At 33.4% G+C, this 18,720-nt stretch overlaps 1 protein-coding gene across 5 annotated transcripts in view; it reads right to left on the minus strand.

The window, feature by feature from the left end:
- The window catches only part of VPS13B (vacuolar protein sorting 13 homolog B), a 423,329-nt gene that overhangs the window by 361,792 nt on the left and 42,817 nt on the right, over window positions 1-18,720 (minus strand). For 4 of the 5 annotated variants that reach the window (XM_088066031.1, XM_088066072.1, XM_088065896.1 and 1 more), the window contains exons 4-12: window positions 15,842-15,965; window positions 11,520-11,687; window positions 10,176-10,357; window positions 9,281-9,455; window positions 7,791-8,056; window positions 5,099-5,194; window positions 4,641-4,763; window positions 2,395-2,532; window positions 924-1,011 (exon numbers count right to left, since the gene is read on the minus strand). In XM_088066031.1, the coding sequence (XP_087922157.1) occupies window positions 924-1,011; window positions 2,395-2,532; window positions 4,641-4,763; window positions 5,099-5,194; window positions 7,791-8,056; window positions 9,281-9,455; window positions 10,176-10,357; window positions 11,520-11,687; window positions 15,842-15,965 (1,360 nt within the window). The remainder of the gene's footprint in view (window positions 1-923; window positions 1,012-2,394; window positions 2,533-4,640; window positions 4,764-5,098; window positions 5,195-7,790; window positions 8,057-9,280; window positions 9,456-10,175; window positions 10,358-11,519; window positions 11,688-15,841; window positions 15,966-18,720) is intronic. The other variant, XM_088065985.1, reaches the window with a different exon arrangement.

Consider the following 18,720-nt stretch of genomic DNA (forward strand, 5'->3'; position numbering starts at 1 on the left):
ATAGCAAGAAGCTCCCAACAGATACCCAGAGAAATAGTATTCACAATAATAAATAACACATATGGGGAAGAAAGTAATATTAACTTGACAATAAAATTATAGAACAGCAGCTGTAGATGACAGTGTTCTGAACAGTGAAGGGGAAATTATATCACAATTAGTGATAAGGATATCTGTGCAAACATATAAACATATGACTTGTTGATAGATGAACTCCATTGTCTCAGCTTTTGTGACACTCAAAAGTATAAAATTATACATTTATATATGTATAAGTATATATAGTAGAAGTATATTTACAAAAGCAAACATACTTCATTAAATCCACTTCTCAGACTTAGAAAAGAATTTATAGGAATCACAAAAGCTATTTAGAATTAGCCAATATTTATGTGCACATGGTTTAGGCTAATATTTGCTCATCAAATTTTTTAGATACATATATTTAAAGAAAACACTTCACACTATCTTGCATCCTTGCATTTTTCTTTTTAGAAAAAAAACAATAGTCCTTTTCATCTTCTGTGCCAAGTATATGATCAATCTCATTCCTCAACCAGGGTTTCTCAAGGTATTTTTTTATATGCAAAGTCAATAATAACAACTTTAAAAAAAAAGACATCATACTTATGAACTTCACCACTGCTACAAGATAATTACTTTCAGTTTAGCAACTGGCTATAAAAAATATCATTATGATTACTTATGCAGGAAAAGAAAAATAAAAAAGGAAGAATACCAACAATTAACAGCTAACCGAAACAACTAACATCTGAAAGACGTCAATGAAGATGAAAGCATTTTAATGATGATCCTGATGGTAAATCTAAGGTAAGTCAGAGGACAGTTGGTCAAGGACCATCTGGGCATGAAAAGTCTTTGTTTCTATTATTTATCAGGGTAAACAAAGGAAAAAAAAGTACCTTTGCCACTGGTGCTTTCCATTGTGTACAAGTAATCCATGTAGAAAGCCCCAAACCTCTGCATTCCAGCTATCTCTGTGTATGTCTCCTACCAACAAAGCAAAGCAAACAAAGAAAATGTTGTATAAGGAAAGAATCTTGAGATTACCAACTGATAGACTGGAATTAGAGAGATATATTCTTGTTTGGATCTGTGCATCAACACAGGGAAAGGTTTATCAAAGCAAAGGACAGAGGTTATCACAAGGAATTCACCTTTCTGATAGGTAATGCAACTTCCATTTGAGGCCACACAAATGCACATCCATAATTCCTGTGGACATGCTGACCAATTAATCAATAACATCTCATCAATTAGTACCTTTAATGAAGTAAATATTCTTCATTTGACCTCTTGCATGCAACACATCAACCTAATTAAATATGCTGAAAACTTTAGCTCGTTCAATTTGGTTTCACTATTCAAGGAATATTGTGGTTTTATCCTTCAACAGTAGGAAACTTATCAAGACTTTATGCCACCACTGGGATTTATACATAATATAATACATTACACAGCAAATTTGATTCCTCTCTTGCCAAAAAAATGGGAAAATTGTAAAAGCATTGAAGACAGAGCAGGGATGGAGTAAAGTTTAAAACACTACGGGAAAATTTGAATATAAGTACTTGTGATTTTACTAATTTCATTTTTTCATGTGATTCTTCATGGTTACACATTATCAATAGTACTAAAAAGGTGAACATAGTAAAATTTAAATTAAAAGGAAATTAGATAAATTGAAAAATTGTAAATGGCTTACCCATACAATAAACAGCATAGATCTCCACCTATGAGAGCACCTGGAAAGGACCACCTTGGTCATTGCAGCCAATCTTTAATAATGGCAGACAACCAGGGAATAAAGTTTAACTACACAATTTCCAACAACAGATACTAGAGGTGCCTGTAAATTTGTCTCCATAAAATGCAGAATTACCAAATTCTTCTCTAAGTAGACAAATATAGAACGAAAGCAACAAAATTAATACTGTCCAAATCTGACAGCATGTCTTAGTTTGACAACCATAGACTACTTATTGTTTGGGTTTAAAATACATGCTGGTAAAGCTTGACTTTCGCTAGTACTCTCTCGTACGTCTTTTTGCCTCTTAAAATCTTCTGTGGTTACTGCTTTTGGAAACTATTACATTAATTCAGTTTTGGGGGCAGGAGAGGAGTTTGAGGTTTCTTTTGGACATGTTTTTTCAGTTTGGCTCTGTTTTTGGCTCGGCTTTTGTGGGTGTCTTTTTTTTAACACAAACAGATTTACTTTTTTTTTTTTTTTGGCTGGCTGCAAAGTAAGATTCAGTTGTATGTGTAAAAGAAAAAAGAATTCAGTCCTCTAATAGTACACAGATCTAAATAATTATAAGAAATCCATTAGAGAGCACTGGAAATTTCTTTATAAGAAAAATGCAATTCTCTGACCTTATGATGAGCTGCATCCAATATATATTCTGCACGAATACTATTATTTTCTGGACTTCTGTAATCAAACAGTGAATTGGTAAGGTATGTCATTCCTTTCACGCTCAAATTTTCTCCACAATTAAAGAAGCATGCCTCCTTCATGAGGTAGTAGAAAGTGAGGCAGGGGAAGAAAAAAACATATGGTCAAGTTAACAGCAGTTTCAATTCTGTCGTAACACAAACATAACAACACAGAATAGTAACCTGCAAGAGCAAGAGCATATTTCATTATGAATGAAGATGAAACAATGAAATTAATTTTATTTGTATAACATAAGCTTCTGTCAACTGCTTTCCACATTTTCAAATCAATGAAAATCACCTGAACCAATGAATATTATACAACTCATGACACAGAATGCATTAGTTGCATTTTAACAACAACCTCAGATCATCATCACTCCAAATCTTGCCCCAATCCTCTTCAGTATACACAAACCTGTCATTGTATATTCCATTTCTGGCTTCCCACTCCTTTCAGATGCTGTATCCATCCTCTTCAAGGCAATCAGTTATTTCCATATATGACCTCATTGCTACAGTACCTTTATTTATTAATCTAGATTTTAACATGCCTTCTCTCTGATTTGTATCCTTATTAAATCAATACAACTTTCCTAACAAGAGTTATTAACCCAAAAAAGTTATTTAGGAGATTTATTTTTTCCAACTACCTATTCTCAATCACAGGCAGAGCCAGAACCTTTATGAAAGGACCAATCCCACAACCACAGTAGTACAAAGATAACAGGTAAGCAATATCATCACCACTGTCATAATGCAGATACTTTTCTACACTTCTAGACTAGAGAGTGGCAGAAAAATGAGTAAGAGTAAAACCCAAAATGTCCCTTATTAACTAACCTAAAGGAAATTATCTCAGTTGGTCAGAGCATGGTGCTAATAATGCCACAGTTGTGGGTTCAATCCCTGTACCAGCTATTCACTTAAGAGTTGGACTTGATGTTCTTTCTGGGTCCATTCCATCATAGACTATTTTATGAATCTGTGAAATTTTCCTGCTCACCCACCCACCTCAGTCAAAAAAAAAATCAGTTCTCTAGATTTTATACCTGACAATCTCAGATGCCACAGACAAGGTGACTATCCACCCTCACATCCCCAGCCACATCTCCCTCATCATTAACAAGGCCAGCACAGGATTTTTGTAGTTTCTCATCCTTGCCTCCCCAGCCTCTCCTTCTGGAAAATTCTCTGTCTATCCACTGCAGCACACCAGTCATGTAGGGTGTCCTACTGCATCCTTAAAATCCCAACAATGTCATACTAAGCACCTGTATAAGGATATTTTCTTTTTTTCTGCTCTGCACAAACACCTGAAATGGATGCCAAGCCATGATACTTTCACAGGGGAAAGAGAAGAAGCTGCCCCATCACATCTATCATAATACAGTATACGATTTCCCAGTTTAGGAGATATTTCCCATAAATATAGACACTCGGTATTTTCTTTCATATTCTTAATTTTTCTCTTGAAAATACTCTCCAAGACTTCACAAAGCACTAAAATCAAGTTAACAGTCTCTTCTTGGCTGTATTATTTGAAATTTTTTATTTAAACATAGATAATAATGGCTGTTTTCCAATACTTTAGGGCAGTACTCTATTTGCACTTCAATTAAAAATCATCATTATTGAACTTAGAATTTCATGCAACACTTCATTAAGTATTGTTAAAGCAGTTCATAATGATACCTGACTTTGTCTTAAACTGTTGAAGATTTGCATCTATTTAAAATATAAACAATAATACTGTCTAAGTCCTTCACTTCATGTTGCTCTGAGTCTTACTGAAAAGTGAGGTCAGACATTCAGTATTCGCACCACATTATTATTATCTTCAACATACAGTGTTCCCATTTCTTCCTTTCCAATCTTTGGTTGATTTAACTATTTTCAAAGATTTTCAAATGTACTTTAATTTGTTATAAAAAATCCAAGTATGACAACAAAAGCAACAATGCGTTATTGTTCAAAAAGATTTATAAAAGTCTTATGTTCTGCTTCTTCTCTATCTGAGATATTCATCTTTTCAACTCTAAGGAATGGACACTGAGTTCTATATCACAGTAACATCCAAAAATCACAACTGGTAACAGCAGTCTTTAATTTTTGTAGATACTTTAATAAAGGATAACAGAATTGCTTATTTAGCAAATCAACTGATATTTCAATATACTCACTTCATCACTCCTATTCATGTTCTCTTCAAAATCTTTAATTCCCATAATTCCTTTAAGGCACATAGCTTGGCAACCAACAAAACCAATTTGGCAATCAAAAAAAAGTTCACCTTTCATAAGGACCTAAGGAGGAAAAAGAAAAAATATGTGTTAAATTTTTAAGCCATCTACTCCACAAGAAAAACAGAAGATGGACAAAAACAAAGCAAAATATACTTATTTTATATATTTAGAGTTTTAATAAATAGCAATCAGACAGGGCACTTGAAAGGAAAGAGTTTGACCACTACAACACAGAAGTTTAGAGAGTTAATATCTACATTATTATTACAACAAAAACATCCAATATGACAGAATAAGAAAGATCAGCAATTAAATAATGAACAAATATTTTACTGGTGACTATTCGGTACATTACTTAAAATGTATCCAAAAAATCCCTGTCAATGTCAAATTACCTCAACTGTTGTTCCTTCTTGTTCCCAGCATATAACTTCTTTGGATTTTACTTTTTGAGGACTGTAATAACTACTTTCAGCTTGCATTTCAGTGAGCTAAAGAACAATAGGATAAACACCTTATGAAAGTCAGTATTAGTATTAAACAACAGTATGGTCATTAATACATAGAACTGATAAAGATGAAGTAAACTATGGGCAAAAATACATTAACCATCAGGAAACAGGTACAATTAAACAGCTGTAGCACATTATCCATATCAGAATGTCTCCTATTCAGCTTCTGTTTGAAATATGCTATAACAGAATGTTTAAAATCCTAATTTTTAGTTTGCTTATCTAAAGAGAAACTGTGCGAGAAGATGAAACAGATACACAGCTGCATTATTAATATCAAATGAGCTTATAAACTGCTATAAAAATCCATTACTACTTTATTTATTCTTCCAAGAAAATAATTAAGCATCATGATAATATTACAGACACATTTTGATTACAATCATACACATTTTTGTTTCCTGTCATGGCAATCAAGAACAACATGCATTTATATTTCTTGCAATATTTTGATATAAAAATTCAAAATGGGAAAACATGCATAGGTTAAAAAGCACATAACCTATAGCTAAGAAAAACAAGAAAAGAGGCACACTGTATTGAATATATTAGATTTGGCGTGAAAAAACGCAAGTTACTTCATGGTGTACAGCTTAAATACTTCAAATCCTAATTTTTATAAAAATATCTACACACTCCCTTTGTTTTCAAGACTGGATACACATGGATGTTGTTTCAATTTAAAATTTTGTAATCCAAATGTCCAAGAAAATTGGAAGAAAAAATCACTGATCACCCTTCACCTGTGTGCAATTATTGCAGAGGAAAAGCAATTAATTGATTAAAAGAACTCAGAAATTACAAGAATAGTTTTCACCATTATTAGAAAATGGTACATTTAATTTGGCATGATTTTTAGCTGGAATGATATCAACTGTTCAAAATGTTAATGCAGAAACTTGACCTTATTTTTTAACCAAAATGTGAACCACAAATTAATTCCATACACTCTTTGCATGCAAGCAGAACAATGAATTCTGTTTTCCTCCTGTCACCATATTAGCATCACACATCACATTTGAAATTTCTACAATGCAAAACGTTACATTTTGAGTAGTTTTTAATCACTTCCTAATATAAAATGCGTGAACTTGCAAATGAAGCATTAGGAAAATCCTCTATAGCAAAACACATGTTCAAAAAAGAAGTTCATATTATTTTTAATGAGTTTTCTTGCATGAGGAACAAGAGCACAAAATTACTACTGTATGACAGTGTAAAAGAAAATGCTGAGCCATGATAAATGAGAAATTTGAGCTTTGGTGGCTCGTTAATGTTTCAAGTGGTGTCCCAGGAATATAACTAATGGAGGGGAAAATTTTATTTATTTTTAGCCTCTTTTAATGAGGGCTGAAGCAGACTGACACAAGAGAACATGACTGAATGCTTGAATGCTGCTGATATCCTCAAATTTTGCAACAAAATTTTTCAGGAGGCTGAAGGCTGAAAACATCAATATCCCCATAGAATATCTACAGCTTTCCAAGTCACTTGTCTCACCCTGACAGTTGCTGAACAGCTAAATGCCCTTCTACACCACCAAATAAAAATAGCTAAATTAGGGGTAAAGCCCCATAAAACACTCTTGTGCACAGATGTCAAGCCAAACAGGCAAGAAAGGGCCAGGAAGCTCCTGATGGCTCTGGATATAATCAGTCACAAAATTTTTGTTTGAGAGTTACAAAAGTCTTGCAGTTCATCTGAAAGATTCACAGTCATAAAAATCATCCTAAATTACTCTGTGGCAAAGTTCTGACCTTGATTTAATACATGCTTAATTGTAAAGCCAAGAGCCACTTTGTGTAGTTATGCACATAGAATTGCTTGCAAATAGTTTGACATATTACAAGTATTCTGCTAATTCAATATCTTAGTTTCCTATTCCTGTCAGAACATCTCAATATCTTAGTCAGGCTCTCCATATTTCCTTCAGCAAGCTTAAAAAACATTAGAAAAAAGGCCGCTAACAATTTTCAGCTTTGCTTAGAGCTAATACTTAAATCTTTCTCTACATTCACAGTTTATAGCTCAGCTTATATGTGCTATTTATCCTTTTTTTCCTTAAATACAATTTCAACCTATGGAAAATTAATTCAACATTATCAAGTTAAATCCATATTTTCACGTTCAACAGTCCAAAACAAGAGTAGTCTCTAAAAATTCCTCCAATCTTAGCTCTAAACTAATGGGGTTTTTATAAAGAAATATGTATTTGCATAAACATTAGATGGCTAGAATACTGCATTGAACATTCACAGAAAGCCTTCAGTCTTCTTTTCCCATCAAAAAATATTCATCCAATAAACTAAGTTGGTTCCTTTGAACATTATAAAGTTTACATTCAAATTCTAGGTCAAATAACAAAACCAACTCTCGATGCCAAACCATCTCATGTCCAGTATGATGGAAGAAGAATTTTCAGCATTCACATTTCTTGTTATCCATTAACTTAATATTCCCCTCATAATACCAGAAACATTTTTCTTGAATCAAACAGTATACGAATGCTTAGAAAATCTTTATGCACTTCCTCAACAAGTCAAATGAATCCTTTATGACAGAGAGAAACATTTACCTTAAAAGTCACTGTTGCTTTTGTACAATAAAAACCCACTGAAATAATAGGATCTTTGAGGGACTGAGACTTCTGCTGTTCTCCTGTTCCATCATCAATTCCACCCAAATCATTCTCTTCATCATCATAACTCACAATAGCAGGAACAAAAGACCAAGCCCAAGAAACCCATCCTTGTTGCTGGTCATCATCTTGATGCAAATAAGGATCTTGACTAATGTACTGTGTAGGATACTGCATTACTGAGCTTGCTTCATCTTCTGTGCCTTTTAAAACAAAAGAAAAGTTAAATTTCAGATAAACCATACTTAAAAATTTATTTATTAAACTCAAATTTATGGTATGTGAAATTAATCTTGCACAGTATTCCATGCAGCATTCATTGATACTTGGCTTATAATCATAGAAAGTCAGTACAAATTTTAAATTACTGAATATGAGTTTTCAAACACTTCTTTGATTCATTAACATTTTCCTCCAAAAAATATTAAGGGTCTTTGCCATAGTCTTAGCATCGCCTACCTTAGCTTTAAACTGCTGTAATATTCTAAGCTTAAGCCTAGCTTAAGAGAGCTATGGCACCTTCAAATTAAATTCCAAGGATTTTCTAGACATTATCACACTCTTGAGCAGTGAGGTAAATCTCTCTTCCTATTCCCCCAGATCCAAATTCAATCTTGGAAAAACAACCAAAACTTCTGTCTTGAGCAGATTAAAATTAAAATACAAATCTCTAAATATTAAATTCACAGAATCACAGAATAAGCTGAGCTGGAAGAGACCCACAAGGATCATCGAGTCCAACTCCAGGCCCTGTACAGAATCATCCCAAGAGTCACCCCATGTGCCTGGGAAGCAGCGGATGGGAAGCAATCACACAAAAGTAAAGAAAATTCACCCCTCATTAGAGCAATGCTCCTGAAAAGATCCTGTTGTATCCAGTTACCACAAAAGATCATATAGAAGAAGGAATACATGTTATATGAAAATAAAAAGTAGTTTGAGACCAGACAAGGTAAAAGGACAGAAGTATGGGAAACAGTGCAAAGTAATACTTCCTTGATTAGAACAAGCTCTGATTTATCTATTCTGAATGATCATTTTCAAATAAATTAATAAGCAGCCTTTGGCTTTTCTTTTATTTAGTTCAAATGTGGCTGCTGCCAGTTTCAAACTTGCTAATGGAAAGGTGCCTTGCTGCATGATATACTGCAGATAAATCCAAAGAACCCTACAATGTCATAACTCCCAAAATAATCTTCTTAGATCATATTTAACCTCAGTTCAGTTAAGAACATCAGAATTCCTTATCAAACATAACATTAAACATGTTAAAGCACTGCATCCTTAGCCAGCACAATGAACAGCCTCTAGCAAACTGCAGACTCACAAGATACTTGGAAAGAACTAGACTTGGAACTAGACATTTGCAAAAAGCAAAGAAATTAATGTTTTTAATGTTTCTTCTTACAAATAAAAGCTGTACTCACTTGTGATATTTCCCAACATATCTTTAGTGTGGCAAATCAAATCTTCACTTTCCCCATCTTTGAAGTTGCCTATTTCTCCATAATACAGAGCAATCCCAAGCTGCATTATACGTATAAACATAGGAAGCTGCTGATCAGAGATTGAAAGTTTCAAGCTTTCAACTAATGTGTGAATCTACAATGTGAAAAGAGAACAAAAACAAACAATAAGAAAGCTCTGTCATCAGTATAGCCCACTTTTAAACCATACCACTCTATATTCATTTGGAATGGACATTTTATTTCGGAAAACAAGATTTGCAACACAACAGAAGGCAAAGGGCTGCAAACAGTGACTAACAAAAACATTCATTTGGGTTATCACACAATAGACTTTCAGTTGAAAAGTCAAATGTAACATGCTTTACACATGCAGAAACATTTATGTATTCGGTTTTTAAAGTTATTGCTGAAAAACCTTCTCAAATATAAGCGATATAAGAGCATCTAATTAAACTTTCATTTTCATTATAGAGTTTCAAAAACCATGAGAAATTACTTTGTAAACAGTATTGCACACTCATCAGTAAATAGTATTATAGTAGGAAAATCAGTATTTGTATAAATATATGCTTATACTTTCATATGTGTAAATTAATGAAGTCTTAGCATGAGTCATAGAGAATGAGTAAAAACTCCAAGAAAAAATGAAAATATTAGAAAGCATAGCTTCCTTACTTATATGCTGTTTCTGTACATAAACTAACTGCATCATATGAACAAAACACGATTTAAAAATTCCTTTAGCAAAACACAACAGAAAAAATTTTCATTTTACTTATAATTTTAAAGGATATTTTGAAAAGCCTCAAAACTTCACAATTGAGTAGCAAAAATAAGTATTTTGGATACCTACTTTAATAATTGATGGCATTTTGGAGTTGAGGTTATCATAAGTAAAATGCAGACGAGTCCTGAAGGAACATTTGTACAGCAGAGGTTCCTGGTAAAATTCGATCTTACCGCTAGCATTTCTCTTATCAAGACATACTGTGCAGTCAGAAAAGTTGATCATCTTCCTCAGTACCAGATCAGTGGCTTTTAAAAGAAGTATATAGGTTAAAAAAATATATTGCATACAAAAAGTAAGTTGTGCATACAGGTTCTTAACTAGAAGAAAGCAATACAAGACATTTTTTCAGTCATTATTTTAATCAGCAGCAAAGTATTTGTTTATGTGACTGAAGAGAATTATTTCCTGCACCAGTCTTTTTCTGCTGAATGCATAGGAAGTGAGGAAAAATTAGTTACACCCAATTAAAATTTTTACCCTGTCTGCTGTACCTTAGCTCTTTTTATAAAAGAAGAGTTCTGTTTTATGTGGAAGCATACAATAGCTATCATTCTCATTATTCTCACAGAAATAATTTTGCATATTATCCCCTAAAGTTTTCTTTTGAACCTCCCAAAAGAAACAAGAGCTATTCACTACTATTATAGCGATCTTAACATGAAGTGTATTGTGTGATTTTGTCATAATAGTTTGCAATTATTTTATCCAGAACAAAAAAATAGGTTCAGGAAAACATTAATTGAATTCCTTACTCTACCTGAAATCTTCTATGTGATCTTAGCACAGTTACTGTGCCCCAGTTCCACCTCTAGCCAACATCAGCAAGAGCACCTAGACTTAAAGGTGAATGTTGGCAATTCAAAGACTGAAACATTCAAATAATGAAGATCAAGATAAAGAGTCTGAAGTTGGGGGCTTTTTTCCCCTGAAAATGTGAAGTGAAATGAATCATGTATTACAACAGGTATGCTGAGCTACTGTGAGCCCATTATACTGCTTCTCCTGCCAGCCTGTTCAGAGTTTTAACATCATCACAAACAAGGGCAATGGAATGTCTTAATGTGCTACTGCTCACTCACAAAACTTGCCTAAGCACTCACTACCAGCAGCAAGCACTAATTCAAATACCATCACATGATGGCAAGGTGAGCAGAGGACAACACATTTTGTATGATTATCTGCGATCATACAAGGGTGCAGTAAGAATCAATCTATATTATTACAGTTGACTCATCAGAATTAACGTAAGGACAAGAGAAAAACTGGGTTGGAAATCGAATTTCTGTCAAAAGACAGAGATGTCTTACTTCTGATAAAAACAAGCCATTTTTATGAGACTTACTAATTTCTGTATGAATTAAAGAGCACCTCCACAGTGACATGTAAAACCAAAAAATACCTACTCACCAGAGATGTCCATAAATGCTCGATCCCAAAACTCATTCACTGTATAGCATTCTGCAGAAGTGATATTGACTGAGAGAACAATATCATCTTCCACATACTTTAATATGAGATTGTTGATCACGATGTTGACATTGTTTACAACACGCCGAATCAAACTCTGCACATAACCTACAAAATAAAACAAATTCTTGGGAATGATAAGGAAGACATGACAAACTAATTTATTTAGTAAAAAAAAAATTACTTCAATATATTTGTTATTTTTAACTTGCACTCTTTTTTAAAAAATCAAAATTTAAACAAACTATGTACCATTGTACTTTCTTTACCCAAAAAATAACATGACTTAAAACTCTTTAAGAACCTGTGTAGTTATAAAGTCAATCAACATCCTAGAAATGCAAGATATCATAAAAAGTTGTTAAAAGCTATGAATACAATGAATCATACGAGACTGATTAACTTTAAAACTAATTAAGAAAACAACACTATGGATTACTGTAGACAAAGAATTTTAACAATTACTTTTTACTTGAGAGATACTTAGAAGTAGGTTTGGAAAAGTGAATGCCAGCTGCTAGGTTACTTTTCAAGTGTTCATATATTATGCCTAGGCGCTCCCTCGTTTTTTTTATAAGTTCACTAAGCATTAACACACTTGGTACTCTCTCATTCTAAAACCTAATATATCCACATCTTGTTCAGTAAGACCCCTGTGAGGTGTATCAAAACCAATTTCTGTCAACAACCCAAACAGTAAGCACCTGCACTGAAGCCTGTTGGGAACAAATCCATTTACATGTTTTGTAGATGTAATGTTACCAGAAAAATCATCTAATCTGGGAATTCACAGTATGTGGCAAACAGTCATATTTTTAACAATATCATAAAAAATGAAATATTACCCATATTCATTTCTTTCATACATACTGAACCTAACTATGGACACAACTCACTTGTGCTGGAAAAAATCAAGCCTTAAAATTTCTCTGTTTTCTAATTTATGACATCACACACATCTAAAAATACATTTCATAAACACTATCGAGTTCTAATTTGGTGACTATGCTGAAAAAAGCCAGCTAATAATACAGGCTTAAATCCATAGGCTTCAAGAAAGAGCAGTTTTCTAACACTTGCATTAAATAAAACTCCTTTATATCAAAAAAATAAATTCAAATTTAAAATTAAAATGAACATCAAAATATTGTCATATAATTAGGAAAATTAAGTTGCTACTTCCATTCTACTCTGCTTTTTCTAGGTGTTCATCTTTTTCACATTCATATATAACTTTTCACTTTAGAGTATATGGCAAGTTTTACCATTACATAAGTGATTTCCTGGAGTTCCACAAACAAAAATTTGCCCAGCTAACAGGTGACATTTTCCCTTTTTTCAGGATTCAAAGTCCTCAATGACCTCAATGACCAGAAAGATGAAATCCAGAAATACAGTCAAATTCAATGTCAGATTTCTAACATAATATAAATTGGCTTTTCTTGCCAATTGTCAATCTAAAACTACTGAAAAATATGTGGACTAACTTGCTTTTAAGGATTTTTTCTCTAACTCCTTCAAACAGTAACATTTGTAGTTTATATGAACTCAGAAAACCAGATGTATTATTTCAATAATTAAGAGGCATAAGAGGCCCATATTCATCACTGGAGTGATGTAAACCAACCTGTACATAAATAGAAGGCAGCACAAGGCATTTAGCTCCTTTTCCTAATTTCAGCAGAGAAATATTTATGCAGACTATTTAACTAGCAACTATAAAATTATAACCAGTTATTTAATTATGATTTTAAAGCAAGCTACTAATTTCATTGAAGAAAGTGAAGCTGTCTCTCCACAGGTCCAAAGTTTTTTCAGTATTTGGCTTTCAAGGGTCTTTCAAAGTCAATCTAACATACATTTTCCTGCTGTGAATGACAAAAACATTACATCATAGAAGGAAAAAAAGGCAAGCTGTACTGATAGTTTCCAGAGGTATTCAGGGAAAGACCAACACTATTTTCATCTCTATGTCTTTTTGGCTGTGTGCATGAAGAGAGAAATTAGAGTCCTATCTTCCAAATAAAATAGGGGTCATAGATTTGCTAAAAACTATCTATGAAGATATTTTCAAGCTAGTGGTATTGTTGGAAGTATCATACAAAAACCAGCTTCCTGATTAAGTTTAGCTTCAAATATACTAGAAGCAGATTTTCACATGTGAGGAACAATCTTAAGAAACTGTAATTCCTACTATTCAAAACAAAATAATAAAAACATCAGCAACTTCATGTATAATAAAAGGTTTCTTTTTTTTATGTTTGAGGTTTTTTTTAAAGAGTTTTGTTTTAAAGACAAGTGGGGAAAAAGCAGTAAAAGGTTACTTATATTCCTGTGATTTCTAAGAAAAACACTATGAGCATCTTTGCCACTCAAATATAGGTTTTCTACGGTAAGTGAATAAAACAACCAGAAAATTTGTAGGGTTAAATTCTTTCCTAAGGTGCAACACAAAGTCCACAGGTACTTTTTTTATAAATTGTCCAGAACCCAGGAGGCTGCCCTGTGCATTAAGTGCTGCAATTTCAAATCTACCACTCCAAAAATTCTGTATCTCTACAGTCACAGAACCAATATCATCTGACTAGACACATCTAAAGAACTTAAGTTTAGCAGCAGTCTGTTGTTGCCAAAGCAACATTTTTAGCTGAATTTTGCATTTGGAGATTCATCTCCAAGGTCACTAAAACAAAAGGGCAAATAAATATTTTTTAAAAATACAGCACAAATATGATACACATATCCTCCAATGACTTAAAAAAAAAAAGAATAAAAAAACCCAACAAAATAAAAATTTTTTAAAAATACCAAAAAAAACTCTCTAAGCAGATGACTCCACATCTTACTAAAATTCAGGATGCACAAATTAAATCTTCAGACATTTTACCACACAGGACCTCTATACTAAACAGTACTATTTATCCACTCAAAACCAAAGCCACCTGTATTTACAACTTCGTAATTTACAACAATACAACCATACTGATATAATTTCACCACAAGAAGGTAACTTACAAAAATCCTACCAGATGTCACCAAAGGAAATATATTCATACAATTTTTGGGTAGCCTTTGACTTTTTGTTTTTTGCAGATGTAACCCAAAGAACCAAATTCCACAGAGCTGCTACAACTGAAGCGCTGTCCATGGTAGGAAATGGTTTCCCACAATTCCAAGCCCCAGGAGTTTATTAGATTGCTAAACTCTGAGACACTCCAGCCCTGGCTCCTCAAGTAACCATTTCAAAGCAAGATGATAGCATGTACCACATCGTATTACACACACTAAATGTCAATGATGTCCTTTGATTCAAGTCAAATATAAAGTCAAGTATCTGATAACAAAAGACAGCAAGAAAGCTTTACACAAAACTATAATAGTTTTAACCTATCCAAAATTACATGACCCAACAAGGCAAACTTGCAATTCATTCCAGTACTCTCCAATTTTAGTTTTCTGCATGAAACACCTCATATCCAAACTCAGAGGCAAGAGTAACCAGATACATATATCCTTAGGCACTTTTATATTATGAAATATCTCTAAGTTCAGTATACAAATTCCACATTCACATTCAAATTCCATATCCAGGGGAAAAAAAATGGGTGAAAATCTCTTCCTGTAGATACAGGGCTCAATAAAAAACATTAGTAAAACATGAGACAGTTTGGGTTTTCAGCCTGGAAAAGAGAAGTCTCCAGAAAAACTTTACAGCAGCCTTCCAGTACCTAAAGGGAGTCTACAAGAATGTTGTCCTGGAGAGGGGCTTTTCACAAGAGCATGTACAGACAGGACAAGGGATAATGGTTTAAAACTGAAAGAGGGCAGGTTTAGATTAGATTAGATAATACAAAGAAATTCTTTCTTTTGAGGCTCAAAAGAGCCTTTTCAAGGCCAGGCTGGATGGCGCTTTGAGTTGAGACACCTGTTATGGTGTACCACCACAGCTGGGGGCTGATACTAGGTGATTTTTAAGGTCCCTTCCAATCCAAGTCATTCTATGATTCTATGATGCTACCTTGAACTATAAATGAGTTATGTGAATTTAAGAATTTGATGAAATGGAAAGAAAGGTTATCAGCATTAAACTACATTTTATTGTGATTTTGGTATTTTCTAATATACAAGTATTTCACTAACCTTTATGATTTGTATGTAGACAAAAACATAATAATGTAACTTAGACACTGTGGTCATCTGAATAAAAGTCTGTATTTCAGTTACAGAAAAATAACTAATCAGTTTCTGAAATTATGGATTACCTGGAGGTAAATCAGGGTCAGGAGAAGCAGACTGCTGAACTCGTCGTGATTTTACTGCTGATTTCATGCTTTCTGTGGTACTGCGGTTTGTTGAACTGGAACCACAACTTTCGTGATCTTCCTGCTAGAGGAAAAGAAAGCAATGAAGTCAACCAAACAGAAAGAAAATAAATGTGGGGAGAACTTAGTAAAGGTTCTGTAAAATCTGTTACTATTTTTCCATCAATTCAATCCCATACTACAGAAGTTGACACAAAATTAGCTGGACAACATAAAATTAATACTTTCACTAACTTTAGTTTAAAAAAGAAACCTATCATTTAAATATTTATTTCAACTGAACATATTTCTTCTAGCTCCATTTCTGCTGAAACATTCTTCAGAGACAGAGCCCTGCAGATTACCAAAACAAGTATGAGAAACTACCTAATTGTATGAGCTTATATGCCTACTCATGAAACCACCTCACATGATTCCAAGATGTCAGACTCACATCCTTCCTAATACCACTAATTGAAAGTGATTCATAAAGCAAAATATTTTTGCAGACTTCTATAACAGTAAAACATGACCCCAGAAAAGATAAATTAACTGAGGGCACCTGCTTCTCTTGAGCTTCAACATAGCTCATTCAACATTACGGAACTCAGATGCAGAAACGTGGCTTGTAATTCCAGAATATGATATAAGCCTTTCAAGATGAGATTTGCAGAGACAAGAAAACCTTAATTAGCTGAATCTAGGATTTTAAATATACCAGTAGTATTCCTATTACATTCCAGAATGACAGTTGAACTACAAGGCCCAATTTTAAGAAAGCCAAGAGAAGTAATGCAAATATTCTTGTAAATGTATTAAAAGAACAGGTTGAAGAGGATGCAAACTCAGCTTTTGACCTAAGCCAAATTACTTTGATAGACATAGTCTCTTGCAGAAAAAGTGAAAAATGCTTTCTGGGTCATGCCACTAATCATACCACACAATTTGTTCACAAGAAAGAAGCTTTGGGGAACAAATGTCAAGTAATACAGTATGAGTTATAATATTCTTAAGTCTTCCTAACACCAAAAGCAAGCAGCTTAAACTGTGCTGGGTTTTTGTATGGGACAGATCACGTGTTTCCCCACGTGCTGCCTGGTATTTCTAATAATCTCAGAGAAGTTACAAAAGGGAATCTTCATATTACTTGCTTTTTGATGTGGATTTTTTTTTCCATAAAGAAAATTAATGCATGCAATGATACATTTCAAATGCAAGTCTACAACTTCAAAAATAACTGAAGACATTTTGTTCCTTCCATTGTATTTAGAACAACAAAACAGAGAAATTCTCTGATAAAATGAAAATACCATTTCACTAAGAAAAAGAAAGAAAAGCAATATAATTTTAGTCAGGGAAAAATAAGATTAAGACAGAAGCTTTAACTCATTTGGAGCAATTGCATAAGACAGCCATATTGATATATTAGAAGACTAGATGATAGCTTCTAAAAGAAGGATGAGTTATCATAAAGGATTTGAGACTTTCCATTTATTAATATAGTATTAGAAAGCAAGCTGTTGGATGTTTTTTAATTTATGGATATTTGGCCATTTTAGTCATACAGGAAAGTCTCATTCAAGTTCATAAAACCCCCATAATGGGTGTTGAGAATCAGCTCTGTTTAGAAGGCATTTGTTTCTCATCTCTGACAAGCTTCTCATACTTTCCATCGAGGAATGCATGTTTCCTGCAAGACTCTCTCTGAACTTCGAACTATGGAGCAATTTCATTAGAAAACCACCCCTCTCTTTATGGCATACTTGACAGAGATAAAACAAGGGCTTCAAGCTTTCACTGAGCCCAGCATGACGGAAGCCACCTCATCAAGATGTATTTTCCCACCTCTCCTGTTTACTGAGAAAACCTAGATCACACACTCTTAATCTAAAATTTCTGAAATAACTTTGAGCTATACTCTTTCTTGGAAACTAGATCACATGTAGCATAGAAATATTTTTTCAGGTAAGTCACTACACAACTATTTTTGTTTTGAACTTGCAGAAAAGCCCAAGCTCAATTACCACATTTCCTTTTTCCCCAAGCTCACTCAAGGATTGCACAGAATGCTGTGCTGCAACTATTCAATGATTTGGTCTAATAGGATCACATTACACTTGACTTTTAATATTTATGTCAGCTACAAAATAAAGAGAAGGGGGAGAAGGGAATGGAGAAGTTCTTTTTCTGAAGTGTTAACTCTGTCAAGACTGATTACATTAAAGTCTAACTTTTCTATCTACATAATGCTACAATTATGCTAAATATATGTTCTCAAAACTTCACAAAATTTATGCAGTATTTTTGAGTATTATGAGCAAAGATTAAGTAAGAGTGGTTTAAGCTTTTACCACTTTCAGAGATCTAGGAATAAACACTAGCACTGGCTTTTGAGGGGGTTTGGTTTTTCAAAGGAAAGGGGATGAGAATCCTTAATTTTGAAACAAAGTCTCAAATCTCAACCTATAAACACATTATATACAAATAAGCTTATTATATTTCCCTGAGCTACACGTCTGTTTCAATGGAAAATGGCTGTAAATCATTTACAGCAAGCTGGACCTAAACACAAGTAAAAAATGTACGTGTTCCAAAATAGTGCCAAAACACAAAAAAAAATTATCTCAGAAATATACCTGTGTGACTTAATGCATATGAAGTAACAGAGTACACATACAAGAAGAATTCAACCTGACTAGCATTTGAAGAAAGGGTGTTTTGTTGGGTTTTTTTTAATCTGGGATAATATCTATTAATTTCCTTATAATACACAATTATCAAAAATACTTTTGGGGGCTTCAGGGGTTGGTTTTGGGTTTTTTGAGTATGAAAATACACAC

This window comes from Pseudopodoces humilis, chromosome 1 (assembly GCF_049639895.1).
Source record: "Pseudopodoces humilis isolate 2021_Gansu_Grassland_sample_001 chromosome 1, ASM4963989v1, whole genome shotgun sequence".
Taxonomy (NCBI): Eukaryota; Metazoa; Chordata; class Aves; order Passeriformes; family Paridae; genus Pseudopodoces; species Pseudopodoces humilis.